At 43.0% G+C, this 27,091-nt stretch overlaps 2 protein-coding genes across 3 annotated transcripts in view; both read right to left on the bottom strand.

Moving 5' to 3' along the window:
- Window positions 1-957: 957 nt before the first annotated feature.
- On the bottom strand, window positions 958-21,521 carry katnip (katanin interacting protein). The gene is given in 29 exon segments (XM_015038774.1): window positions 958-2,623; window positions 3,387-3,472; window positions 3,729-3,755; window positions 4,717-4,877; window positions 4,968-5,069; window positions 5,306-5,445; window positions 6,084-6,194; window positions 7,752-7,816; window positions 7,893-8,059; window positions 8,622-8,787; window positions 9,394-9,571; window positions 9,856-9,934; window positions 10,014-10,222; window positions 10,340-11,107; window positions 11,560-12,232; window positions 12,956-13,093; window positions 13,898-14,113; window positions 14,190-14,268; window positions 14,334-14,440; window positions 15,839-15,993; window positions 16,130-16,255; window positions 16,767-17,004; window positions 17,099-17,233; window positions 17,379-17,480; window positions 18,321-18,436; window positions 19,167-19,327; window positions 19,917-19,988; window positions 19,990-20,003; window positions 21,427-21,521. Coding segments are annotated over 29 exon segments (4,662 nt in total). The 5' UTR covers window positions 21,439-21,521; the 3' UTR covers window positions 958-2,564.
- Window positions 21,522-24,514: 2,993 nt separating this feature from the next.
- The window catches only part of dcun1d3 (defective in cullin neddylation 1 domain containing 3), a 12,362-nt gene continuing 9,785 nt past the window's right edge, over window positions 24,515-27,091 (bottom strand). For both annotated transcript variants that reach the window (XM_015038773.1, XM_015038772.1), the window contains exon 5: window positions 24,515-25,383. In XM_015038773.1, the coding sequence (XP_014894259.1) occupies window positions 24,852-25,383 (532 nt within the window). In that variant the 3' untranslated portion in view covers window positions 24,515-24,851. The remainder of the gene's footprint in view (window positions 25,384-27,091) is intronic.

The raw sequence follows: 27,091 nt of genomic DNA, 5'->3' as shown, positions 1-27,091 counted from the left end.
TTACATTTTCAAAATTAACAAACTTAATAAAATATGTTTATTTAGCTGGGTTGGAAGAAAAACGGCTCTTTGGATGAAAAAGTTATGTCTGTAATGTAGAAATAAATCATAACTCATCAGAAAACAATAATTTTAATATTTTATTCATTTAAATAAACCTACACCGAATACACATAAGATTAGAAAAATAAATATTTAAAAACGCTAGGAGTCAAATATACAACCATAACCCACAATTAATATACAGAGAAAGATTAATGTTGATGTTGGACATTTAAAACCATAAAACTGCATTTCCTGCACAGCGAGTCTCAGACGGAAGGAGAATATTTCTGAATATGAACATTTTTCAGCTCACACCGTCAGCCATTTTTAAACACAAGAGTCTGATGCAAACATCTGAATTTAATCCACAGAGTCACACATACAGACACACTTCTTGAACGCAAAACGGCTGAAGTTTTAACTCTTTTTACTGGTTTCCCTCTGGATCATCCAGTTAACCCAGCGGTGTCCCAACTTTTTGCCCCGGGGGCAAAACTGGCAAATTTAAACAACTAGAGCGCCACAAAATTCATTAAATAAAAAAAACGCAAAAAGGAGTTTAGTGTGACTTTTGTTTTACCTGCTCAAAAAACAAAATGTTTATGAAATCTGTTTATTGCACTGCAAAAACACAAAATTTGACCAAGTGTATTTGGTTTGGTTTCTAGTACAAATCTTAGTTTTGTCTTATTTCAAGTGTATTTACTTACAAGTAAGTAGATCAGCTTGTTTTAAGTAAATAATTCATTAGTACTGATGAAAAAGTTCCAGCTCCACTGAAGATTATTTCACTTACAACAAGACAACAATACTTGGTAAAGTTTTGTGTTTTTACAGTGCATTGAAGATCCGAAACATAAAAAAGGCTTTGGACTGTTTTATTAAAAACAGACGATCTCCAATTTTTTTTTGGTTTTCCATTTGTTTTTTATTTTATTGGCTGTTTTTGACTTGACATCAGCGGCCGAACGAAATCATACGAAGGGCCAAAAACGGCCCCGGGCCACACATTGGACACCCCTGATTTAATCAGAAGAGTTGAGCCTTGGCCGTTTCTGGTTTGTTCCTGAATTATCTCAGTATTTAAGGACTCTGCTCAAATATCCGACCAGTAACTGAACCAGAACGTGATCAAATATTTCAGCAATCGTGTGTTTTAAAGAAAATTAAAACTCCAAACTGTGAATCTAAATCTTGTTTTCACGATGAGCTGAAGTCACGTTTTCATGATCGGCCCGTCTGGAAACCAAACTCCAGCCCAGGATGAGCGTGCCGTATGTAAACTTCTGGCTGCTTTCAGCAGATTCTGGCAGAGGGGATACACTGCAAAAACACTAAAACTTACCAAGATTTTCATCTACTGTCTGGTGCAAATACTTAAAGTAAGCCAAAAATAACTAACTTTCAAGCAACATATTAGAGCTTGTTTAGAGTCAATAATATTTATTTTAAATATTTATAGAATAATCTTGATGGATAAAACAATTAAATCTGCATTTAAAATAAAGCTGAAAACTATTCGGATGAAGCTGTGGTGTGTGAATAAGCTGATGCTTTGTTGAATAGTTAATTTTATAAATTATTTTATGCATTTGGGTCAAAAATGATAAGTTTATGCTTCTTCTTGCTCCTTTTCTTCATGATCTAAGTTGTTGCATGAAATATTCATATTTATGAGTGAATGAAATAAAAATTTTATTAAATGAGTTTTAGTTCCAAAATCTGCAACAGGCAGATTTTATTACTTGTATATTAGTTTTATTTTATTCAAATGAACTAAAATATTTTCCCTAGAAACTGAACAACGCTGGGTAACATTTTGTGTTTTTGCAGTGTATTTAATGAAGTACAGGTTTTAGCTGTGATGAATTCATATTTGTGACGTTTTTAACGCTGTATGTTTTGATTTGAGGTAAGTCGATAATATTTGCATATCAGGTTACATATTCAGAGAAAAATCCAAGAGAAAAACGCTGAAGCTGCACCGAATCCACACAGAGCTACTGTTAGAAAGGTCACTTATAATCAAGGTCTGATGCTAAGCAGAGAAATAAATATAGATTTTATTTAATTAATCAGTCGATGTTCGCTATACACACACACTTTGCATAATTTCAGCTTTTTCTATGAATTAGTGACAAATTTAGAAGGTTTAAATTATTCAAGCCACAGTTATAAATCAAAATGTTTTTTCTAAACTAGCATCATAACTGGTATTTTCATGCTAATGGCGCTATAAGCTAATGGTTTGGCTCATAGGGAATTATTTACATGCCGAAAGTTGCATTAAAATATGCAGCAGCAGCAGCCGGGTTCAGTAATAGGCACTGTAAACGGAGTGAGGCGCCCCCTGCTGGAGGGTTAATGTGAGTTTTCACAGCTGAACATGGAGGAGAAATCCAACCAGAAAGCAGAAATCTGAGTCCAGCGTCCGAGCGTCGCAGTTTGTTCAGTTGCTCACCAGACTGTGGAGGAGAGGCGTCGTCTCCACGTCGCCTCGGCTCAGATAAAACTCCACGTCAGAATCGCCTCTTCCCGTGTTTAACGCCGTCAGTCATGCAGGTTTTGGGCCGGAGAGCTAAAAGGAAGAGGAACGAAGAAGATCAGTTTGATCATTTAACATTCTGCTACTGACAATAGTTTGATGCTGATATGTTAAAAGATTAAATATTTTATTATTCTTATAACAAATTCCAAAGTAAACTTCACAAGATGCTCAGTATTCCTCTTTTTTGTTTTTAACTACTTTTCATGGAGGAATTATTAAATTTCTCTCATTTTACTAATTTTATGACTTTTTGTACTATTACAACTTTATTATAACTTTATTCTCGTATAACAACTAGTTTCTCTTATTTTGAGTTTATTCTCATATTTTTACAACTTTTTTCTCACAATATGACTTTACTGTGTGACTTTATTATTGTGATAATTTAACTATTTTTGTATTATTTCAACTTTATTGTGATACGGCTTTTTTCTAATAACATTACATCTTTGTTTTGGTAACATAGTACACTTTATTCTTGATTAATGACTTTATTGTTATAGAACTTTATTCTCATCTTACTACATAATTTCTTAAAATATTCAGATTTTTTCCTTGTAATCATAAAATAATAAAATCTTAACCTGGTCCTAATATTCTGTGGTAAACTTGACCAGAATCCAAATTCAAAAAATATGGCTGCCCTGATTGTGCTCTGAGTTCTAAAAACCAAAAGAGTTTATTGGAGGAAAAAAACCCTAACCCCAAAAATTAAATCTTCAAAAACCAAAAATTCAATGAATCACCCAGAGTAAGTTCATTAACTATTAATTGTTCAGTTTTTGTGAATCACCAGGATCGGCTGTCTGTTTCTTCTTGTTGTGATGAACGATCTGGTTCTCATTGGTCATCTTCACATCCTGGTCCTCCACATGGTTGCTGCAACACACAAGTGAACACATTTATTCAGCGGGACCAGTGGAGAGGAACAGCAGAGACTGGGAATCACCACTGGGGGCGCTGCAATACAGGGAGTCACCACTGGGGGCGCTGCAATACAGGGAGTCACCACTGGGGGCGCTGCAATACATGGAGTCACCACTGGGGGCGCTGCAGTACAGGGAGTCACCACTGGGGGCGCTGCAGTACAGGGAATCACCACTGGGGGCGCTCACACAAAGCCTTCAGGACTTACCGTTGGTTGTGCCTACTGCTTCGGGGGCTGAAGAAGAGAAGAATTATCTATCAATAATTTATGAAAATCGTCTTATCTGGTGTGAAGCGGAAGATTTGTGCTCTGAAAATCTTAAACTAAACATGAATTATTTTGATAAAATAACGCATAAAGCAGCCATTTTTTTTTTATCAAACATTGTTATTTCTTGGGTTGGCTTTTTAAAAGAAAGAATGCAGTTAATTTATTTCAAAGAAAGTGAACAATTTTTATTTTTTTCAATTAAAAACAAAAAATATTTATTCTCAGCAACAAGATTTAGAGCCCAGCTGACTAACTTAACTTTAGTTAAGTTTAACAAAGCAGTTAAAGGCAGATTTGATTTATTGTTGTAGTACGTGAATAATATAATTCTGACAACACAAAGAGCAGTAATTAGTCCAAAACTGTACAAAAAATATAAACATCTTACGCTTAAAATAAAAACCTGTGGCAGTTTTAGCTTCACCTGGTTCAAATTCTGTAACATTTATCCTATTAAGAATCTTTTCCTGTCCATTTAATATTAATTAATAATTAGTAGATAATTAGCTATAAATGTTCTAGCATTCACTACTGTTCATTATTTTCTTTTTCCAAAAGTAATTTAATTATTGGCTTATTTGCAACTTTCAATTCATTTATAATATTGTGGAAAAACGGCTTAATGAAAACACTGCAGAAGATTATCCAATTAATTCCTTAATCACCAGAAAAACGGATTGTTAGAAAAAAAATCTAGATAATCCGTTACTAGAATAATCATTAGTTGCAGCTCCAGATCTTTTATTTCAAAATCTAAAATTTTTGTCGTACGAATTATAAAAAGAATCCATTTTGCTTCAAAGAGTCACGTTTCATCCGTCTGGAGGCACGAACGGCCCTGTGGGTTGTACCGGTCGCTGGTCTCGGTGTTAGCGGGGGTGTATGTATATATTTGAGCTTGTGGAAGTGTGTGTGGATCAGCCACCTGATGACGGTGCTCCTCTCGCGCTGCGCCACGTAGGCGTCGTCGGTGAACAGGACGGTGTGGTACGGCACCACGGGGTCACAGGTCGGCAGGATGCCTCTGGCGGCCTGGCTCACGCAGTCCAGGATGCCGTTGTACACCAGGAGGTCATCCACCAGCAGCTACACACACACACACACACACACACACACACACACAGAGCTGTGAGCAGGAAACCAAACACACCCTGCAGCAGATGTAGAGCTACTGACCCCGAACTCCTTGACGCCCCTCTGAGGCGTCTTGGAGTAGTTCCACAGCTTGATCATGGAGACGGTCACCGGCTGATCGAAGATCACGTAAACACGGTTCACCTGCAGACCAGAAGTTTACATACAATCAGTCCGGTCCGTTTTTAAAGCACATTTCAGTAACAAGGCAGCTCAAAGTGATTTCCATCATAAAAACAGAATGTGCCTTTTTATCCATTAATCCACGAGTCTGATTTAAGGTCAGACGTGAGGATAACAGGTGTATGTAAACTTGTGGTTTCTCCTGTATGTCTCGGTTTATCTGGTCGTTCTGGTCTGAATGTAAACCGGCCCCTCACCGTTCCTGGGAGAACCGGGGCCAACCACATGTGCCTGCCGTCCTGCGTGTCGTTGACGCCGTCGATCAGTTTATCGGGAGTCCGGACGTCGCCGCTCACGTTGTCCAGGATGTTCACGCTGTCGGGAAAAGCTGCGATGTCTGGCGCAAACGCAACGTCAGGGATCAATGAGACAAATTAAGCAGGGAAGCTAAACCTAAACTACAACACAACACTGCTTTGAGTTGGTCTGTCAGAAAAACATCAGGATGGAATCCATTCATGTTTGTGGTTGGAAAACGTCCCGTTTACATCCGGACATTCCACGCATGCGCACAACGCTGGAGGGCAACAAGACGGTTCTTTTACTCCTCGTTTCCATCCGCAGCCTCACTGGAACCGAGATGAATGAGTTTGCTGCGCCACAGCAAAATGAAAAACACACCGAAACACCGTGAAGAGCAACTAAAAACCACTCGTATTATCCTCTGACACGCTTACTGCGTCGGCTGCGCAGAACCGTTGCCATAGCAACTGACTGTGTCAAAATTGACAACCAATCTTCCTCTCCCTCGCTATTTTTTAAAGTAAAAGTTTTTTCTGAACTTGTTACCAAGCTGTCGTAGTGTTGACAATTAGTAGTAAAGCACTGCGTCACTTTTTATTGTATAAATCAGGCGTACATTTAATGTTTACCGCGTTATGCTGAAAAGTTGACAGCTAAAACCAATGCTAGTCGTCGTGTTCATGTCTTTGGTCGGAGAGCAGTTTGCGGATGTGACGTCACAGGAAAGGATACTGTTGTCCGTGAGGTGGATCTTCTGGTGGTTCTGGTTGTAAAACTCCAGTCCGTTCAGGCCGATGTAGTACGGGTCTCCCCAGGTGGTCAGCAGCTGCAGCTGGAAGATGACTGGATGACGACGAGTCAAAGAAAATACAACATGGCGGTACCGCAGAACCGGGCCGGGAATTCCCGAACTAAAGATAAAATAACATCACTCGCTGCGTTTACCACATAATTGCTCAATTTGACATTTTGAAAATAAATTCCCCTCATGGAAACACGGCAATTTCAAAAAAATGTGATGCTAAGATGAGGAGGGTTTTTTTTTTTTTATTAAATTGGTTTATTAAAACAGAAAAAACAAAACATACTTGAAGCAGTTTTTCTTTTTCTTCTTTTTTCGGTTGGTTAACAATAAAGTAATTAATCTCAGTAATTATTGCGATAAACAATAATGTTGTTTTGAGACCATTTTCCAGGAATATATTGATGCTGCATGAAATGCAAGTTCACCCTCTCAAAGACAAATTTTAATTTTGTAAAAGAAAAACAACAAATAAACAAAAAATATACAATTGGTTATAAAGTCGATGTAAACAAAACTCCCCTGTAATATACATTAATTATGGCGCTCATTATTATCTTAAATCAACATGCGATTAATTGATTATTGTGACATGTTGTTTGCAGAATGTTTTGTTCATGTTTTGTTGATTGTAGGTCTTTGCTTCAGTTTTTGTGGTTGCAGCATCTTTTGTTTTTTTTTTTGTTTTTTTGCGTTTGTCTCTGCAGCACATTTTGTACCTGCCAGCCATCGTATCACCGTTTCTTTAAATTCTCCTACTCGGCTGTTCTTCCTTTAGTCAGAGTAAGCTATTTTTAACAACTACATAATATTGTTTTTCTTCTGTTGTAAACCTGCTCTGACTGTACAGAATGTGAAAACAGAAACCCTTCCATAATAACCTCCAGCTCTGCTGACGTTTAAAGCCAAACATCAGCGATAAATAAAGCAATCGTTGAATGTTTCCGGCCGGTTGATGCTGCTGGTTCTGGATCGGCTGGGACTGACTGAATGGTTTCATTCCACTTACTGAGTATTGATCAGTTAAAGTCCAGCGGGGCTGATCAATCTGGTCCAGAGAGCCTCACTGCCTCCAGTTTCCTTCCAGAAACCAGTTTTCTTTCCCAGCAGATCTTCAATCAAACCATTAAACAAGCATTTTTGTAAATATAAACATTAATATCACAAACTATTTTATTTTTTCATTTTTACCTGCTCAACATTAAACCGGAACACAATATTTTATTTAAATGAGCAAAAGTAGCCAGATTCCTGTAGAAACCAGATCTGACCAGTTAAAAATGCTATCCTAACGTTGTCGGGTCGATCTTTTACTTTTTTATCTTTTTTTTCATGACTTTAATGAAATTAAAAGCAAAACCGTGGCTGTTAAAGATGAATTCTTTGTGTTGCACGTCACATTTTGGTCTTTAGGGAGATTTTATTTCCTCTGAATGTTTTTAAACACAGAGTGAACATAAAGGATCTTCCATGGATGAACTGGAGCTAGCTGCTTTTGTGATGCTAGCAACACAAACTGTTAGCATAAGATGCTAACGCTAAAAAGTGAAGTTTGTGTTTTAAATTATGAGTGAAATCCTGTTTTTCAGGAAGGATACAGCCACAAGGCATGATGGGAGCCTCGTAGTCCATGCTGGGCTGCTCTGGCCTCTTCGAACTTCCTCTGAAAATGAACAAAACCAGAAATGAGTCGATGCCATTTTAGTTTGCCTGGCTTTGGCGAGCGCTGTGCTGCGTGCCTCTGGGCGTCGTCGTGGCTCCAGGTGTGAGCCGGAGGCTGCAGGTAATCCACAAACAGAATCTCCTGGGCGAAGTCGAAGTGGCAGTTACCCGGTCCTTTCCGGACCAGGAACCCGTCCGGCGGGGAGATGGCCACCTCGTCCAAGAACAGATGAAGGACTTTCACCTGAATCAGAAACAGACGCACCAGGTTACCAGATCCATCAGAGATCCGATTGGTCCACACGGTCCGAACAGAACCACTCGGTACCAGACTGCAGGTTTCCTGACACCCGTCTGCTTTAAGCTTAAAACTTTAATTTGTGAAGCTGATAGTTACATACTTAACAATAAATAAAGCGTGAACTATTTTTAATTAAACAAATAATCAGCTTTTCTTTTCTGAAGGAAAGAAGTTTTAAATCACAGCAGATCCAAAACTTACAGAGTTCTTCATATTTTTAAAAGAAAAACCTTTCTGCTCATTCTGACACTAGCAGGGTTTTGTGTTTCTCTCTCTATTGTGTTATTGTCTTGTGCAGTTTTAACCTGTTTTTAAAATGCCTTTAAATAAATCTGACATTGTGTTGCACTTAATATTTTCCTCAGTAGGTGTCTGTAACAGTTTTGCTCTAATTAAATAAATAAAAAAAAGAAAGTCTGGATCTGCATCAAACATCTGTTCTGCCGGGCCACACAGAGTCAGTCAAGGGGCCACAAATGGCCCCCGAGCAGAAAGCGCCTCTCACCCCTCTGTAGGAGTCCTCAGACGACTTGTTGTAGTTCCAGACGCGCAGCCCGGCGACGGCCTGATGCCTGCCGAAGGCGACGCTCAGGGTGTGAGACGCTCCGGCGGAGAACGGAATCAGCCACATGTGGACGTCGTCAGTGGTGATGTTATGGCCGTCGATGAGCCTGGAGGGAGAGGACACGATGACGGCTGGACCCGACGGAACCGACCCGACGGCACCGACCCGACGGCTGGACCCGACGGAACCGACCCGAATGGTACCAACCCAAACGGTACCAATCCGATCGTCTCACTTCTGGTTTCCATCTGACTCTCATGTGAATTTTGAGCAAACTTTTAAATGTTCCAAAACAAAAAAGGTGAATTTATCATTTATTTCCATCAGCTGACTCTCTCGCTCTTCGGTTGCCTAGCAACAACCTGCTGGGTGATTTCACCACTTTGCCTCATAACTGCTGAAAAATACAAAACAAAATGGAGAAAAAAATGTGCAGAAAACGGGAAAGATCACACCAGTAGTTTGGCTGTATGTCAGATATTTAAAACAAAAAACTAATCAATAATTATCGATATTGACTGGTATGAGACCCTCATATCATGAAGCTTCCGTTATATTGTCCACCTGAGCTCAGAACCACGGCTGGAGGGGAAAGTCTCTCTCCTTTATCACAGTAACTCTTTTCCTCTTGAATTTCGCCTTTTCTAAATCGATTCTTCATAAAAAGAAGTAAACAGAAACGCGTCTGTCGCTCCAGATCTGGTCGGCGTACTTATCAAGCGTGCGCGAGTCGTGTTGGTACTCCGGCAGGTCGTTGAGGTCTCGCGGTGACGCCGCCATCATGGTGAGGTCCAGAGGTAAACTCTCCCCGTCCTTCCCCACCACCTCCAGCCCCGTCAGGCCCATGTAGTGGGAATCGCCCCAAGTCGCCGTCATCTCCAGTCTGAGGCCTGGAGCAGCAGGAAGCAGAAACGTCACAACAGGAAGCAGAAACGTCACAACAGGAAGCAGAAACGTCACAACAGGAAGCAGAAACACATCCTGAGGGTTAGTTTCTACATGCAGGTCAAAGTTCAGCACTGGGCTTCACTTCCATGGTGCTCAGGCATCACCTGTTCTAGCAAAAGCTCTGAAACATTCATGCTAGAATATAGAAACCCATAAGTGCCAAGAATCACCGGTTTTACCAGGCATTCTGGGACACGTTTTCAGAGGAAATGATGAGAGGACTCACACTTCCCAGTGAAGATCCCCGGAACGTTCTGCATGTTTTCCTCTGGCTGGTTTACCGCAGCGCTGAGCTGAAGCTGCAGCTAATAAAACATTAAATCACATGAATGACAGCAGAACGGAGAGGAAACGGGTCTGTTTGGTGATGAAGGCCGTACGCACTGCGAGGTCTTCCTCTCTGAAGCCGGCCTGGGTGAAAGGTCGCTCGTCCCCCTCTCCGTCGGCGGTGCGCGGCCGCTGCAGCTCTTCCTCACACGCCGACCCGTCGGGTCGCTCGTCTTGGCCCAGAAACGTCTCGTCGTAGCGAGACATGGCCTCCAAGATGGCGTCGTCCGTGGTGAAGAGGATGGTGTCCCCGAACTGGTCCAGGTCTGAAACGGCAGCAGAGAGGAGGGACCAGGATGGTCCCGACCCGGTTAGCATGTTAGCAGGCGGTCCTGATGGTCCGTGATCCTTCGCTGTGCTGTGTCGGCGTGTCGCTCTCGTACCTCCGGACAGCGTTCCCGACGCCTTGGCGATCTCGCCCCTGAAGATGCAGCGGCCGTCCAGCAGCATCTCCACCTCCCTGGCGCCGCGGAACGAGTGGATGCGCGACTTGTTGTAGTTCCAGACCCGGATCATGGCGATCTGGTGCGGAGCGGCGAAGTCCAGGAAGACGGAGTGGCGGCGGCCCGGCGTGAACGGCGCCAGCCACAGGTGCATGTCGTCCTGCGTGCGGTTCACGCCGTCCACCAGGTTGGCCGCCACGCGCGGGTCTTTCCCGTACGCCGGAAGCACGTTGATGTCCGGTGGGTCGGCGCCGATGGCGGCGGGGCGCAGCGGCTCGCCGCTGGCGCTGAACACCTCCAGGCCGTTGAGGCCCACGTAATGGCGGTCGCCCCAGGTGGACCGGATGTTGAGAACCAGCCGCCGGCCCTGAGGCAGAACCGGGATCTCAAAGTCGTCGTCTCGCTCCGTGGCTGGGTCGTCGTCCGGGCCGTCGCTCTGCGGCGCCGCGCTGACGGAGGACGGGGGGGTCCTGGGGGTCGTGGCGGGGGTCACGGGGAGCGAGGGGGGGCCGCGACCTCGGCGCTGGAGGAACTCGTCGAAGACGTCGCCTTCGAAGGCCATGTTGGAGATGCGGCCGCGTTGGCACTGGTTGAACTTGGTGAGGGAGTCCCAGGACTCCATCAGGGAGTCGTCCTGCTGGCTGTGGCATCGGGACCGGCCGGCGCCGCTGGCCCGCCGGGCGGCGCCGGTCAGAGACACAGGCTCATCTGAGGAGCAGATAAAACAACACAGACTGAGGTGGAACGGCTGGAACCGTCCTCCTTGTTCACAAGCGGCAGATCTGAGTTTTCCTGCCACATGGCGGCCATTTTAAAGCTCCACCAAGTAACTGTTACCTTCAGTCGTTATAAAACGCTAAAAATATCAAATGTGACCTAAAAGACATTAACTTTCTGATTTAACTTCTTGAAACCACCCAGGCGTTTATCAGCGGAGTGGTTGCCATGGAGATGAAAGGATTTCTTAAACATGAAGGAATCAAAGCGGCGCTGCCGTTTGGAAAAACATTAAAACATGATGGAAAGACAAAAACAAGTTGATTTTACACGACACTGTCCCTTTAAAAGTGTGAGAACCTGGTTTTGTAACAAATGTCTCAGCATCAGCCTCTGGATCCACAGAAACAGAAAAGCCTTAGTCTGTGTGCAGGACTTCCTACCGGCCGCCAGGTGGCGCTGCTCCTCCGTCTGCCTGAAGGAGCTGCGGCGCCCGCTGACGGGCCGCTCCGCCTGCAGCTCCTCCAGCAGGTCGCAGCTCGGGTCCAGGGAGCGCTGCCCGCCGTTCATCGGCCCGTCCGCCCCTCTGCACACGCGGCCGGGGTTACAGGGCAGCTCCGGCAGCATGGAGGAGGAGGAGGAGGAGAAAGGCTTGGTTTCCGTGGAGAGCTGCGGTACCAGCCAGCGGGGCCGCTCTCTGCCGGCCTCACAGCCCTCCGGAGCGGCCCGGTTCGGCGGCTGCAGCCACTGGGGGGCGACCCGGCAGGCGGACGGCTGGGTGGTGACCGTCAGCTGCATGGGCGCCGCCTGATCCGCCTGATCCGCGGAGGCGGACCGGTCCAAGGCAGACGGACGGCGAGCGGTGACGGGCGGGAGCGGAGCGTCTACCGTAGTCCTGTCCTTCGGGTCGGGCAGAACCGCACGGTGCCGCTGCGCGCCCTCCCCTGCCTGCAGGGGGCGCCCCGCAGGGCCGGCGCTGGACAACAGGAAGGCCTTCAGGTCGACGGTGGAGCCGTAGTCGAAGACCTGGTTCCCGCAGCCTTTCTCCAGCTCGCCGTCAAACACCAGGGAGCTGTTCAGGTACAGACGGATGTGCCGCGCGCCGACGTCCAGGTCCTGCAGGACAAACGGCTCACCATTAATCCACTATTCATGATTAATCGATTAATGAAACGGTGGTCAACTGGTTTACCAATCGATTAATCGGCTGAGCGAAGCTGCAGCTGCAGCCAGAGGAGGATCAAAGCGAAGTTAAAATTTGACACTTTTGGGACAAAAAGTTTGAACACCTCTGATTTAAAGTATCGACAGGTAGATTGTGGTTAAATAGAAAATGCACGCCACACTTTTCAGATTTGTTAATGAATAATTTGATGGTTCTCTGCTCCACTCCATGTTGGTGTTTATCCAGATAAAATCCTTTAAGGTTTGTGGCGGCAGGAAGATTTGCAGTACTTCTCAGCTAACTGTTGCTAACTGCAGCTGTGCAGCAGCAGTCAGAGCGACCGCAGAGCCCCGGAGACCCGGAGCCCGATCTGCACTGGCCCTCCAGAAACTCCCTTCAGCCTGAACAGTCTTACCTCTCATGGTGGTTCTGGGGCATCTGAGAAGCTCCATGAATGTAATTTTAACGGTTCTAAGAACAGCAGAGACTCTGAGGAGCAGAACCAAACGCTAGGCTAATCCTCTGAGGTAATCCCGCTCTGCCCCACATCCAGACTGACTGGCGGCTCCACCAGCCTCTGCTGGGGCTGAACTGACGCAACGCAGCTAAACCGGGTTCAGCGGGAAATCTGTGAACCGGGTCGGGGTTCTGATGGAGTACTTATGTTTCCGTACGGTTAGGCTTCTGTTGTAGTTCCAGATCTTAATGGAGGAGATGCCGAAGTCCAGAGCGCGCTCCGTGTTCCTGATGATGAAGTAGAGCTGGATGGGCGGGTGGAAGGGACACGTCCACATGTGGCGCCCCCTGGTGGTCTGACCAACCAGCAACAGGAGAAAAAAACATGAATGAGAAAAAATCTGCAGATTTTAACACAACAATCCATTCAAATATAACTATTAACATTTTTACAACCGATAGCACCGCTATATACAACAATATTTAATAATCATCATTTTTTAAATGCAATAAAAATAATTATTATATTTAATAATAAGAATAAATAATAAAACTTATTTTATTATCAGTGATGTATTTATCATTACTATTATTAAATGTAATCAAAAATAATTTTCACTTTTAATAATAATTATCAATACCATCATATTTATTATGTTGAAGTGAATCTAAATTATTTTTATATCAAATAATAATAAAGTACTTAATATTATTATTACATTTATTATAATAAAGTTTAATCTAATTTTCTATTATTCTTAATGATAATAAATTCTTTATTTTGTTATATTCATCATGTTAAAGTTTAATGTAAATAATTGTTAAATTTAATAATCATTATATTTTAATATTACTACAACTACTATTAATATTAATTAGAATAAATGTAATCTAAATATTGGTATATTTAAGAAGGGCTATTATTATTATTATTATTATTATATAATATAGTTATGTCTAATAAACAGAGGAAACTGACGCTGCTCTTTTCTCTGGTTGGGTTTTTACACAATAATAAAACTACATTAACTGATATTATTAAATAAATGTTTTCCTCTCTGTGTTTCAGAGGAAACTCCAACCATCTCAGCGTTTCCTGGCAGGAACAGTGAAGGTTTGACCCACAGCTCTATAGATTTTAGCAACCAGAACGGACCCACCTTGACCTTCCCGTTGACCAGCGCCGCCAGGTTCCCCGGGTGGTCGGCGTTCCTGATGTCGATGTCGTGCGGCGACACGAACAGTTTCCTGTTCCTGCAGCAGAAGAACTGCATCTCCGTCAGGCCGACCTGCAGCGCGTTGCCCCAGTTGGACAGGATCTCCATGGTAACGTACAGCGCAGGGGGGACGTCTGCTGGAGGCGGCGGCGGCTCTCTCTGCAACGCCGACAGAGCCGGTCACATCAGGCAGAACGGATCAGTTCCGGTCCGGCAGCGCGTGCAGCTGACTCACCGGCTGCTTGGAGAGGTCTGGGTTCTGGCCGGGTTCTGCTTCCAGCTGCTCCAGGGCCTTTAGGAGCCTCTGCTGCTGCCTGCACAGAATCAGAGGTGAGGCCGGGCTCGGCGCCCCGCAGGAAGCCGGCGGCGTGAGACGGACCTGGGGGCCAGCAGGGTGATCCTCTGCATCGCCACGGAGACACCGCTCTCATCCTTCCCATGACCACCAGGGGGATTCATGCTGTTGACCTCCTGGTGACCCTGAGCCTGAAGGAGAAGAGGGAGTCAGCAGGACGCCACTTCCTATGCAACATGATGAATAATCACTGGATTGGTGGATGATTAATTATCGATAAACAGTTTATTAGCTTAAAATTAGCTCCATCTGCTAGCAGGGCGTCTAACTCATCTTCAGTGGGAGGAAGCTGCTCCACCCCAGCGCTGGGAACTAACCAGATTAATTAATTACTCAATTAATTTACTTGAGTAATTTTTTGTAAATCACTTTTCCATAACTCTTGACCTTGGTGTTTCTATTTGTTGGTTGAATATCTTATACTGTTATCCGACAGTAGTTACTTGTTTGGTGGGTAGGTTTTATTTTATTTTTTCCTTTTCCTTGTAGTAATTGTGTATTTTATATATTTTTTGAACATAATGAGAAAACACTAAATTTAGCTCCAAACGATAAACTACGTAAAAACGTCTGCTGAGACGTTCTTTACGTGTTGCAGTTTGGCCGCCATCCAGCAGAGGGCGCCACTGGTCGTCCTGAGCGGAGTCGGAGACAGAAACAAAGATGGCGGACGGCATTTCAGGTCGGGAAAGAGAAACGGTCCAAACAGTCCGGTGTGGGGTAAAGAATAACTTTCTGCTGTTCTGTTTGTGAACATAAACTCCTTCAGTTTCCTTCATTCATGTCGGAGCTCCGTTAACGTCTCAATCAAATGTTACTGATGCGACACGAAGGCGCCAGAAAAAATGAAACATGATGCAAAGTTGATTTTTAGGACTTCATTGAGTTAATGCTCTTCATGGAGAAAACTTTTAACTTTCCTTTAAGAGCAACAACAGTCTGTGTGAACATCTCTGTGTTCATAGGGAATTATGTTTTTCATATTTTATTTTTCTAAAAGAATTTTTCTAGCCTTAGAGGTTCGTGTTTTGTTATATATTTTTAAATATGTCTGGGTTTAAAGTGAGAAAACCACGACTTCCTGTTTATTCAAGCAGACTCAAAATAATGTTAAAAATTATTTTTGTTTATTTTTTTAATTCAACATATGATGAAAAAATTTGCCATTTGTTATGGAAATAAGAAAATTACTGATTATCAATTAATCATTAGTAGATTAATAAGATCTGTCAACTTTATATTAACTTATTGATCAACAACGTGGATCCATAGTTTCTATTCGATGGAGGAGGGTTGACGTCCTGCCGTGTGTGTGTGTGTGTGTGTGTGTGTCTGACTGAGTCAGTGTGTGTGTGTGTCTGTCAGTGTCTGTGTCAGTCAATGTGTGTGTGTCAGTGTGTGTGTGTCAGTGTGTGTGTGTGTCTGTCAGTGTGTGTGTGTGTCAGTGTGTGTCTGTCAGTGTCAGTCAGTGTGTGTGTGTGTGTCAGTGTGTGTCTGTCAGTGTCAGTCAGTGTGTGTGTGGCTCAGACCGTGCTGCGGCTGCAGGCGCCGGCTCTCTGCCCAGGGCTGCAGTTCTCTCTCTGCATGGCGTCCCGGACGCTGCAGAAAACCTGGGCCGGGTCTCGGTCCTCAGCTGAAGCCTTCCTGGCTGCTGACAGCGGTCGCTCTGCGCGACTCCTCGGCCCTGAAACAAACAAACAAACAAACAAACAAACCAGCTATTAATGCAAATTCATCTAAACTTTACCTCCACATTTTCTAATGGAATAGAACAACAGCAACAATAGAGTTTAAATGTAAGCTCATATTAGATCTCTCACTCTGTCCGTCCCAGCATGAAGGCGGCCTGTCCAACGTTTTGCTTTTCACCAACAACGGCCTGCTGGGAGCAAACGAGTCGATGCTTTCTCTCCTCCTCGCAGACAGAGAACGCTCAATCTTACGCCCTGAAAAACAGGAAGATATTTCAGAATAAAAGCAGAAGCTTCATTTATTTCCACCTACAGAAAACTGATCCAACATCTGAAAAGTTTATTATAGTCATGAATGTTCAGTTTAAATGATTTATCTGCTCTGTCTGTCTGTGTGTGTGTGTGTGTGTCTGGTGGCGCCTTTTATCTCCTGTTATTACAACTTTATTATCGCATTGCTTTGACCTTTTTCTCTTATTTCAACTTTTCTCATATATTACTTTATTCTTGTACTGTTATGACTTTTTCTATTTTTTTTTGTATTTTGACTTTTGCTTCACATTGTTTTGACTTTTTTCCTGTAATATTAATTTATTCTAATTTATTTATTCTCACAATTTGAATTACATTTTTTCTAGCCTGGCTCTAATTCTCCGTCATGCCGGCGAGTCGGTTCGTTTCTGTTGAACGGATGGATCATCTCTAAAGCCTCATTCGAGCCCAAACTGGACCCAGCCGGGTTTCTCTCGGCTCCAGCTGCAGCTACCTTTATGCGAGGGTCCAAAGTCCAGCACAATGAGGTCGGCGGGGTCGAAGGCGCTGCTGGGCTCGCTCTTCCGTGAGCTGCTGGAGGATTTGGAGAGCGGCAGGCCGAGCTCATCCAGGCTCTCGGTGCTCTCCTCCCTCTCTATCTGCTCCTCGATCCACTCCTCGTCCGACTCCTCCCCCGCCGAGCCTCTGCTGCTCCGCCGCATGCTGACCTCCAGGCTCCGACGCAAAACCTGCTTCACCACCGCAGACGTTGGGCTGAGCATGCAAGCAAGCAGCGCTGCAGCTGAACTGTCTGAAAACACGAACCAAATTCAGACGGTTCCTCACCTTCACCTCCTCCAGGCTGAGGAGAACCTGCTCGCTGAGCTCCGGGTCGGCCGGGCCGCCCTGGACCTCCGGCCTGCAGCTGAAGGAGCGCTGAAGCTTGGAGGAATCTCTACATGGCGAGCGCTGGCTGCAGCTCTGCACGCAACGCCAGGGATGGAGGAAAGACGGGAAAATGGAGGAGATAGAGATGCTAATGAGGACAGACAGTTGCATCTGAGATGCGGCTCTCCTCTAAATAAAACCACCCACACGACGCCGTCACAAGGAATCTCCCGTCTACCTCCATGTCCACGCTTTCACACGGCTCGAAATCCTCAGAGTAGCGTAAATCAGGGGAGAGTTTGACTCTGAGGCCGTCCTCTGTCCGGATCTCAACAGATTCCTGCATGAAGAGGAGCAGAGACACTGAAACCAGGAACTCCCACACGGTGCTTCCAGGTTCACTGCAGTCATTTCATGATGAAGTGTTGCTACTTTTACTTCAGTAAAACTTCTGTAATTTCAAACCTGCAGTTTTTATTAAAGTTTCATAAATTCTTTATTGAAAGAAACTGATTTTGGAAAAAAGTTTTTTTTTATTTTGTAAAATTTTTCACTTTTTGTCTTTAAAACACTAAAATTTCCACATAATTTTATACTTTATAATTATTTTATACTTTATAATTATTTTTTACTAAAAGCCTGATGTTTTGATCAGTCACTCGTTTGAGTCGTTTTCACCAAATACCTTTTTGGCTCCTCTCCTCGCCTGTCTTTGAGTTTTGGATTTTGCACCCAACAGTTTGAACTTTTTCATCCTTTGGTTCATTTTCAGGCGCAGAAGTTTAAAAATCCAAAGTCTTGTATTGTGATGACCTGGATTAATGAACTCAATAGAAGACGCCATTTTCAAAAAACAACCAGCTGACTGGAGTTTTCTCCAAACTTTTGCTGTCGTCATTTAGCGTTAGCGTGAGGAGTACAGAGTTTTACTACGTCTGCCAACAAACGACGTTATTTCACATCAGTTCGAAAGGCTAATCAATACATTCATAAACTAAAACCAAGGATATTACATCTACAGTTTCAGTATGTTTTAGTTTCATAAACACATTTTGGTTCAGTAAGTCATAGTTTCTCCTCATTATTTACCGTTTTTATTTATTTCAGTTAAAATGATTTCTCTTTCTCAGGTTTGGTTATGTGGTTAGTTTTAGTGAGCTGTAGTAACCTTGGGTCGTACCTGCACCCATTCCTTCCTGCGGACCCGTTCCGGCGCCGTCTGACTCCTCTTCCGGCTCGTCTCAGATCCCAGAATCCCGCTGCGCTCGGCTAGCTGGTGGGCGCTCCTGCAGACGTCTGCAGATGAGTCAGATGGCAGAGAGGAAGGAGCGTGACTTCATCCACAGAGAACAGGAAACACTAACGCAGAGCCGTCAGAGCAGACGGGACGGAGCAGAAGGAAATGAAAAGCTGTCACTATCGTTGATTCACCGTCCGGCGCTCGGAGCCGGGCAGCCGTCAGATCCTGGACCGTAAGCTGCAGGACGGCAGCCGTGAAAACAGACGGCAGCGATATGATGTTTACACACCCGATTCTCACCGTCTGCATCTGATTCATCATTTATTCTGGTCATTAATCAGGTAAAAAATCTGCAGATTTTTCATTTAATCGTTTTATACATTAGAAATTAATATATTGATAATTATATAATAATGCAAGTTAGCCTTCTAAAAGACCAATAAACTTTAACTTTGTAAAAAAAAAAATCCACTGGACCTTATTTTAAATATGCAAAATAAAAATGACCCGGTTCTGCTGGTTCTGTCAGACAGACTGGACCAGAACTCCAGAAAACTAGTGAGAAGCTTCTGGAAGGAAACCCAAAACGTTCGACCCACGGAGCTGTGAGCAAACGTCACAAACTAAAGCAAGCCTTAAAAATCTGTCATTTAGCAAACAGGAAAGATTTGGGTTAATCTACCAAAACATGACGGTGATGAAAAGGACAGCAGTCCGTTTATAAATCTATTCATACCAGATAGAAAACGTGAATGACCTTTGACCCTCCTGTTAAAGCAGCGGTACCTGCGGCCCGCTGGTCCGGCAGAGAGCAGGCGGTTCTGGAAGCCTTGCTGTTCCTCCGACTCGCCTCGGCGTTCGCTCCATTAAAGTAAATGGAAAAGCCTTCCTCCAGCCGCTCCAGCTCCACCTCCCGCCGACCTTTCACCCTGAGGCGCCTCAGAGCTCTGGTCAGGAAAACAACTTCAACTTTAGGTAATTGCAGTGAAAAATATATAAAATAAGCAAAGTTTTAAATTCAAACCCCATTTTTGCTGAACAAAGGAAAGAGCTCAACAACAAAGACGTTTACAGTTTTAAATCTGTTCTTCAGGTTGATTATTCTAACAGCAAAGGTTCCAGCTTTGGACCTTTGAATGTAAAAACAAACAAAAAAAGGCTAAATGAGTTAAAAATTTTTATGGAACTAAAAGCTACATAATTAACTAATTAAATTCTGGCTCTGAAAACAATCCAACATGATTCTGCAGCAGAACCTTGCAGACACATTCATGCATAGTAATAAAAAAATCTAAATAATTAATAAAAATAAAACATAAATCTAAATTAGATTTATAAATAATTTCTTGTTATACATGTTTAAAAATATTTTATATTTATATTTTATACACATTTTTTCTGGAGGAATTATTTTCCTAGCTGCTGTATTTTCATACGTTCACATTCATGCGTTGAGAGGAAACAACCAGGCGCCACCAACAGTCACGAAGTCGAGCGTCTGTGTGAAATCCAAGCCGACCTTCAGTCAAACTTCACCTGTTTTTCTGCTGGAGGCCGATTAAATATTCATCCAGAGTTTTATCTGCAGCAGCAGCCGGCTCCTCCTCGGCTCGCTTTCCTCCCCTTTAAACACAACCAAGGAAACTATTCACCCTAATTCACTCATTCATATTCACCACACAGGTTAGATCAGGTTATCTGCAGACTCAGGCTGAACGACTGGATGATGACTACAGAAAGAAATCTCACAGGAAGAGCAGAAATACTGTGTTATAGCACTAAAAGTTTTATGGCTTCAATTTGGTTATTTTAATGCACTAAATATTTATAAACTTTCATGCATGCAGACGAGTCAGCAACATCAAAACAGAAACATTTATTTAAGGTAAAAGAAGTGAAAGAAAGTACTAATAAAGCAGGAGCAGGAAGTGCTGAATCACACCAAAACACAAACATCTGTCATGAGTGGAGGTTAAAGCTGCTTCCTGTGGTAAACCCAGAATAAAACTCCAAACAGACACAAAGAAACATCAGAAGTTTTAACGTTTTTATCACATTACAACCAAACCTAGAGGGGTTTTATTCAGATTTAATGCATTTAAAGCACAGCCCTGAAGATGAAGGAAAATGATACTTAGTTTATAATTCTTCATACAAATTAAAACCAGAAAGTGTGGCAGGTAATTATTTTCTGTCAGGGCCGGCCCAAGCCTTTTTGGGGCCCAAAACCCAGCATGTTAGCATCAGATGCTTTATCATTTCTAAGCTCCTCTGTGTGTGCAACATACCTGCTATCATTAGCATCATCTGTATTTAGCTTACATCATCTCAGTGCTATTAGAGATTTTAATTTTAACCTTACAGAAGTAGCAAAATAAAAACACAATTATCTGAATTTTGAAATGCAGAGTGTTATTTAAGTGTTATTTTCAATATTTGAAAGTAGCATCAGCTGATAAACTCTAAGTTTACAGAAAACACATTTAAAATCTTATATTTCCCCAGCAGGCAGCTGCCATCAACAGGGAGAAATTAACCATTATTTATGGAGCAACTATAAGAACAATGTGGAAATTGTTCTTCCATGTATAATCAGACTTAGTTTGTATGATTCAATGTTATTTTAAACATGTATACATTTATTTTCTCGAGCTACACTGGTGCTCTAGGGTGCCCCCTGGTGGTGTTAAGACCCTAAGCAGCCGCTTAACCTGCATATGAATTGGGCCTGCCCTGCTGCAACATGTTAAAGGTGTATTAATACATTTTTGCTAAATATTTGACATCATAACAGTCACCTGAAAGCCATGCTATGTGATTCTTACAACCATAATACATGACAATGGAAATAAATCAAAGGTCTTACTCAGTTTCTATTGGGCTAATAGTTAGAGCATCTGAAGCGTCAGCAGCAGAGCAGAGAGTAGAAGAAAGAAATCAGGGGTTAGTGATAGAGAACAGATAATCAGGCATGCATCAGTGCATTGATCCCCTGTTGGATCATAGAGAATGAGGAGTAATAATCTAAAATCAGGCCAACAGTCACCTGGTTATCCATGGTGTCCTGCAGCTGCCGGAGGATCCCGCATCCTGCCAGCCGGAGATCATGGAGGTTTCTGTAATAACCGGAGCTCAGTCTGGTTCTCCCTGCAGGAGGACACAGGATAAACCCCCAAGGTGAACCACGACCGGAGTCCTGTATTCAACCTGAATGTAACGGTGGGAGGCGTCGATGCTGCTTCGCTAGCATCAACACATCTGGTCAGCCCGACCCGAACGGGCATTTCCCCTCAGCTGGCGGCTCATGACGCGTTTTCACCATGAATAAAACCCGATTTATGTACAAATACAACTAAGCTTTTTTCTTTTTGTTCACCGGGTTTCATTTATTACACATAAATCTGACAGGCGAGGTTAAAACCTGTTAGCAAACAGCTAGCGCTGCAGCTAATAACAACCTGAACGGCTGAGGAGTTTAACACCCAACAGCTCTAAATGTCCATGAAAACACCCAAATAAACTTTAATGTTCCCGCTCTGATAAACATAGAAGTACTTACAGGATATAGAAAGCCTGACTTTATCCGTCAAATAAATACGGAGTTTTTTATTTCACGTCTCGTGTGTTGGTCGGTTACCAGGAGAGATTTCAGCCAATCAGAGGAGCCGCATCAGCGTTGGACACGCCCACCGACCCCCCGGCGCCAGCTGTAACCAAGTTCATATCTATGGATGGATGAGACATAAACGGATGGATGAATGGATGGATGCTGCACCCCTCTCAACCATCCTGCCATCCATCCATCCATCCAGTATAAACTCGCTCAGGCCTTTAAGGTCAAAAATTCAACACTGTTTTTATTATAAATCAGTACATTTCTTATAAAAAGTGGGCTTGAAATAAAACCATATTAGATGTAAACCAAACAGATCAGGAAGTGGCCACAACCTTTATGACGTCACATCCTCTCCACCACACAGCAGGTCTAATTCAGCTCAGTCTGAAGAGTAATCATGTGGTTAGCATCGATCTGTGCAAAGCATTCAAGTACAGCAAATCAGCGGGCCGTTGGTCTGAGCCGCCAGCGCCAGCAGCATTAGTATTCGCATTATTCATCTTTTTTATTTATCTTTTATTTTGAAACTCCTGCCTGAGTTTCTGCATAAATTACCCACAAATCCTAGCTTTCAGTTCCTGCAGAAGAAGAAAGCCGACTTTTCTCTGCTGTCTTTGAAAGATGGCGGACATCAACGTCAGGAGAATAAAAAAAAAACAGGATGAGGCTGTTACCATGGAAACGACCTCGATTTTAAACCAATAAAAATCAAATCATCCCCACCCGTCTTCAAATTAAACATCTGAGCAGCAAACATTTTTGTCATTTCACTGCAAAAACAAAATATTACCAAATGATTTTTGGTCTAGTTTCTGGTACAAATCTATTATTAAACCTGAAATGAGACTAAACTAATTAACAAGTAACTTTTCAGCTATTTATAGGAGCTTGTTTTACGTCAATAATTCCTTAATACTTATGAAAAGGTTCTAGTTCAACTGGCAAGTTATTTCACCTGTAACACGAGAAAATGTCTCGCTAAAAGTGGAATAATCCGCCAGAATCGGTGGAAAGATTTCATTTCTGCAGTGAAACCTGAAAATGTGCATTTTTAACCAACAGGTTTAGTTTTTGATTAGAGGAATTTAACATCATCTGATGTTTTATTGCTTCAATTACAAACGTTGCACTGCAAAAACAAAATCTTAGCAAATGATTTTAGTTTAGTTTCTAGTGCAAATATCTTACTGCTTTTGAAACGAGACAAAATTAACTTATTAGAAACTTTTCAGCACAATGTAAAGGTTTGCTTAAATATAATTCCTTATATTGATGAAAACGTTCTGGTTCGACTGGCAGGTTATTTCACTTAAAACTTGTCTTATAAGCTAAATAATCGTCAACATTTCATCAACATCAAGGCGTTAACATAAAACAAGCTCTTACTTCTTGCTGTAAAGTTACTTTGGTTAATTTTACAGTGTACTAAGAAATTTGCACCAGAAACTAGACAAAAATAACCTGGTAAGATTTAGTGTTTTTACAGTGTTTAAAGATTTTAATAAATGTTTCCAGAGGTCATAAAAGGTCAACCAGCTGGTCCACATTAAGGAAATCAAACAAAATTGTGCAGCAAAATTGTTTGTTATAATTTAAAAGTTTCCCAATTTGTCCACAAACAAAACCTAAAGTAATTGGTATAAATTAATTTTGCCGTGTTTGTGCAGGTAAAATATTCCCTGCATACAAAATATGTCTGATTTTGTAAATAATGTTGGGGCCGATTGACCTTTGATGACCTCTGGAAACATTTAATGTGTTTAAATCATAGCGGCACAAACGTTGCACAATGTTTGATGCCAATTTAGTGATATTTGAAGGAAGTGGGGAGAGAAAAACAAATCTAAGTGATGCTTCTGCGTCGAAATGGCAGAATTAAATCCAGAACCGATCAACCCTTCAGACACTGCAGCGCCAATCTGGAGCCCAAACCTTCACTGAGCCAAGTCAACAAACGGAGCCCGTTTCATGACTAAAACATGAGAGGATGAAACAATAACTTAAACAGAAGAAGTGCTTAAAACAACAGTCCTCAGAGCCCTTTGAAGAGGAGAAAACTGGAGCTCACTGCAAAAAACACACCAATTAATGTCAGTCTAGTTTCTACTGCAAATACTCTGGCACAAATAATAAGCAAGACATAGAAGCTTGTTTTAAGTAATTAATTCATTAACATTGATAACAATGTGCTGCATTATTTCACTTATAACATGGGGAAAAGTGAAATAATCTGCCAATGAATAATTGATTAAAAACAAGCTCATATCTTCATGAAGTTATTTTTGTCCCATTTCAGGTGCACCAAGATATTTGACTAGAAACCAGACAAAATACTTGGTAAGAAAGAAAACAAAGCCAACTGATTAATTTGATTAATCATGATTAATTGATTACTACAATAATCGATTAATCATAATTAATCATTTCACCGACATTTCAAATAAAACAAAACCGATTTAAGTAAAATTTCAGAAAGATACGAGTTTGTTTTCAGTAAATAATTCATTAATACTGATGGTAAGATGTAGAAGGTCATTTCCTTTATTTCACTCAGAAAATGAGGAAAATGCCATTAAAAGTGAAATTATCTGCCAATGGAACATTTTCATTAATATTAATGAATTATATTGAGCTACATAGTTGGGCATGTTCGTTTTCTCTTGTTTCAGGCGGATTAAGACATTTGCAGTAGAAACTGGACCAAAATCAACGGGTGAGGTTTTATATTTTTGCAGTGCAGGAACCGAACAGGAGCGAAACCAAAAGCTGAAATGGTAATACTAATAATTCCCAGAAGTCTGCTTCACTTATAGATCATATTCTTCCCTCTGATAGAAATATGTGTGGTTCTGAGGTCAGTGGCCTCCCCACGTCTGTGCGCCACGGCTTCCCTCGGCGTCCGGCCCGTTTGAGGCGGGGCAGTCCGTCTCCTCGTCCTTCGTCAGCGCCGCCTCCTCCTCCTCCTCCTCTCGTTTCCGGCGCTCCAGCTCCCACTCCACGAAGGTGTCGAAGAGGCTGGGCCAGGCCTCGTCCTCGCTGTAGTTGCTCAGGTCCGGCCCGATGGCCTGCGTGAAGTTCAGGAACATGTTCCACGTGTCTCTGGAGATGCCGCGCACGCCCGACGGGTTCTCGGCCAGGAAGTCGAGCCAGCGCTCCAGGACGGGCGGCATGTCCTGCGTGAAGACGAGGCGCCACAGGGCGATGGCGATGTCGCGCTGCAGCGAGCGCTGGCCCTCGTCGGCGTCCAGGCCGAACTGGAAGGTGAAGCGGTACAGGTCCTTGAAGCTCTCCTCGCCCTGCGCCTCCAGCAGCAGGAAGGGGAAGCGGGAGCAGATGCCCTCGATGCTGTCCGCCCGGATGGCCTTGCAGCCCTCCACAAACTCCTTCCTGATGGGGAGAAACCAGAGCAGAGGATGAAAGCAGGACAACCACCTGCAGCTGAAAAAACAGGAATGAAAAACAAACCTCAAAATATGACAGACGTTAAACCTTACAAGGCTGAAGTCATTTTATAGGAAGAATTCAGAATTCTTCCTATATTAAGCTGTGCAACAATAAAGCTGTAAAACTATGAGAATAAAGTTGTAGAATTACGTGAATAAAATTATAATATTACGAATAAAGTCACAAAATTACAAGAAGTCATAAAATAATGGGAATTCTATTTATTTTTTATTTCAATCACTGATACATTTTTAAGAAACATATTAATATAAAGCTGTAAAAGTCGTTAAATTTTGAGTCATAATATTCAAATTTAAATAAACCTTACTGATAGCAAAGGAATATTAACAACGTTGTAATATTACAAATAAGATAAAGTTATGAGTCAATATGTGAAATAAATGAGCAGACTGTGATCTGCAGCACATCTGAGGGAAACCAGTTCAAAACAGAAAAACTTAACTGGTTGGTTTAAAGGTAGAAAAGTTTAACAGCAGCAAAAATGTTAAATTTTACCGTTTCTAAGATCGAAAGTCATTTTACTGAACGTTCCAGAAAACATGACTGAGTTTTATCCAAATGGAAACGGAAAAGCTGCTGGCCGGAAAACTCGTCTTTTTTCACTTGAAGAAATAAAACTTCATCTAACTGGAGACCAACAGCTTTTAATGCAGAAACTCGGTGAAGTGCTTCAGTCAGAGTCAACAATGCAGCCGTAGCAACGAGAGACGCAGCAGCTCTGTTCACCTCGCTGCAGCAACGGGTGGGGGAGGGGCGCACAGAACCACCGTGTACATCTGATGTGAGAATCAACAAATCAAATTAATCTGGACCTCGGCTGAACAACGGCCTCAAAAAGCAACAACTTAACCACCAGGCGGGAAAAAAACATTAGATTTAGTTTTTAAAGTTAAAACGCTGCAGAAAACCTGACGCAGTAAAACAAGATGAATGAAAAGGAGCTCAGCCGTTTCCTCCAGATTCCTGTCCGAGTTTCAGACGGTAAATTTCTGGTTTTATGCTGCAAGATGAGCAGCAGAGAAAATACAGATTTAAATAATTAGGAGCAAATTTAGGGCATCAGCCAATCAAACATCGCCGTGACCGGGTTCTACCGGCCCTGGGTTCTACCGGTCCTTCTACCGGCCCTGGGTTCTACCGGCCCTGGGTTCTAACGGTCCTTCTACCGGCCCTGGGTTCTACCGGTCCTTCTACCGGCCCTGGGTTCTACCGGTCCTGGGTTCTAACGGTCCTTCTACCGGCCCTGGGTTCTAACGGCTCTGGGTTCTACCGGTCCTGGGTTCTACCGGTCCTGGGTTCTAACGGCTCTGGGTTCTAACGGCTCTGGGTTCTAACGGCTCTGGGTTCTAACGGCTCTGGGTTCTAACGGCTCTGGGTTCTACCGGTCCTGGGTTCTACCGGTCCTGGGTTCTACCGGTCCTGGGTTCTAACGGTCCTGGGTTCTAACGGTCCTTCTACCGGCCCTGGGTTCTACCGGTCCTTCTACCGGTCCTGGGTTCTAACGGTCCTGGGTTCTAACGGTCCTGGGTTCTAACGGCTCTGGGTTCTAACGGCTCTGGGTTCTAACGGCTCTGGGTTCTAACGGCTCTGGGTTCTAACGGCTCTGGGTTCTAACGGCTCTGGGTTCTAA

This window comes from Poecilia latipinna, unplaced genomic scaffold (assembly GCF_001443285.1).
Source record: "Poecilia latipinna isolate Pla-1442-1.1 unplaced genomic scaffold, P_latipinna-1.0 Scaffold451, whole genome shotgun sequence".
NCBI classification, from domain to species: Eukaryota; Metazoa; Chordata; class Actinopteri; order Cyprinodontiformes; family Poeciliidae; genus Poecilia; species Poecilia latipinna.
This window is presented reverse-complemented; position numbering and strand designations above follow the sequence as displayed.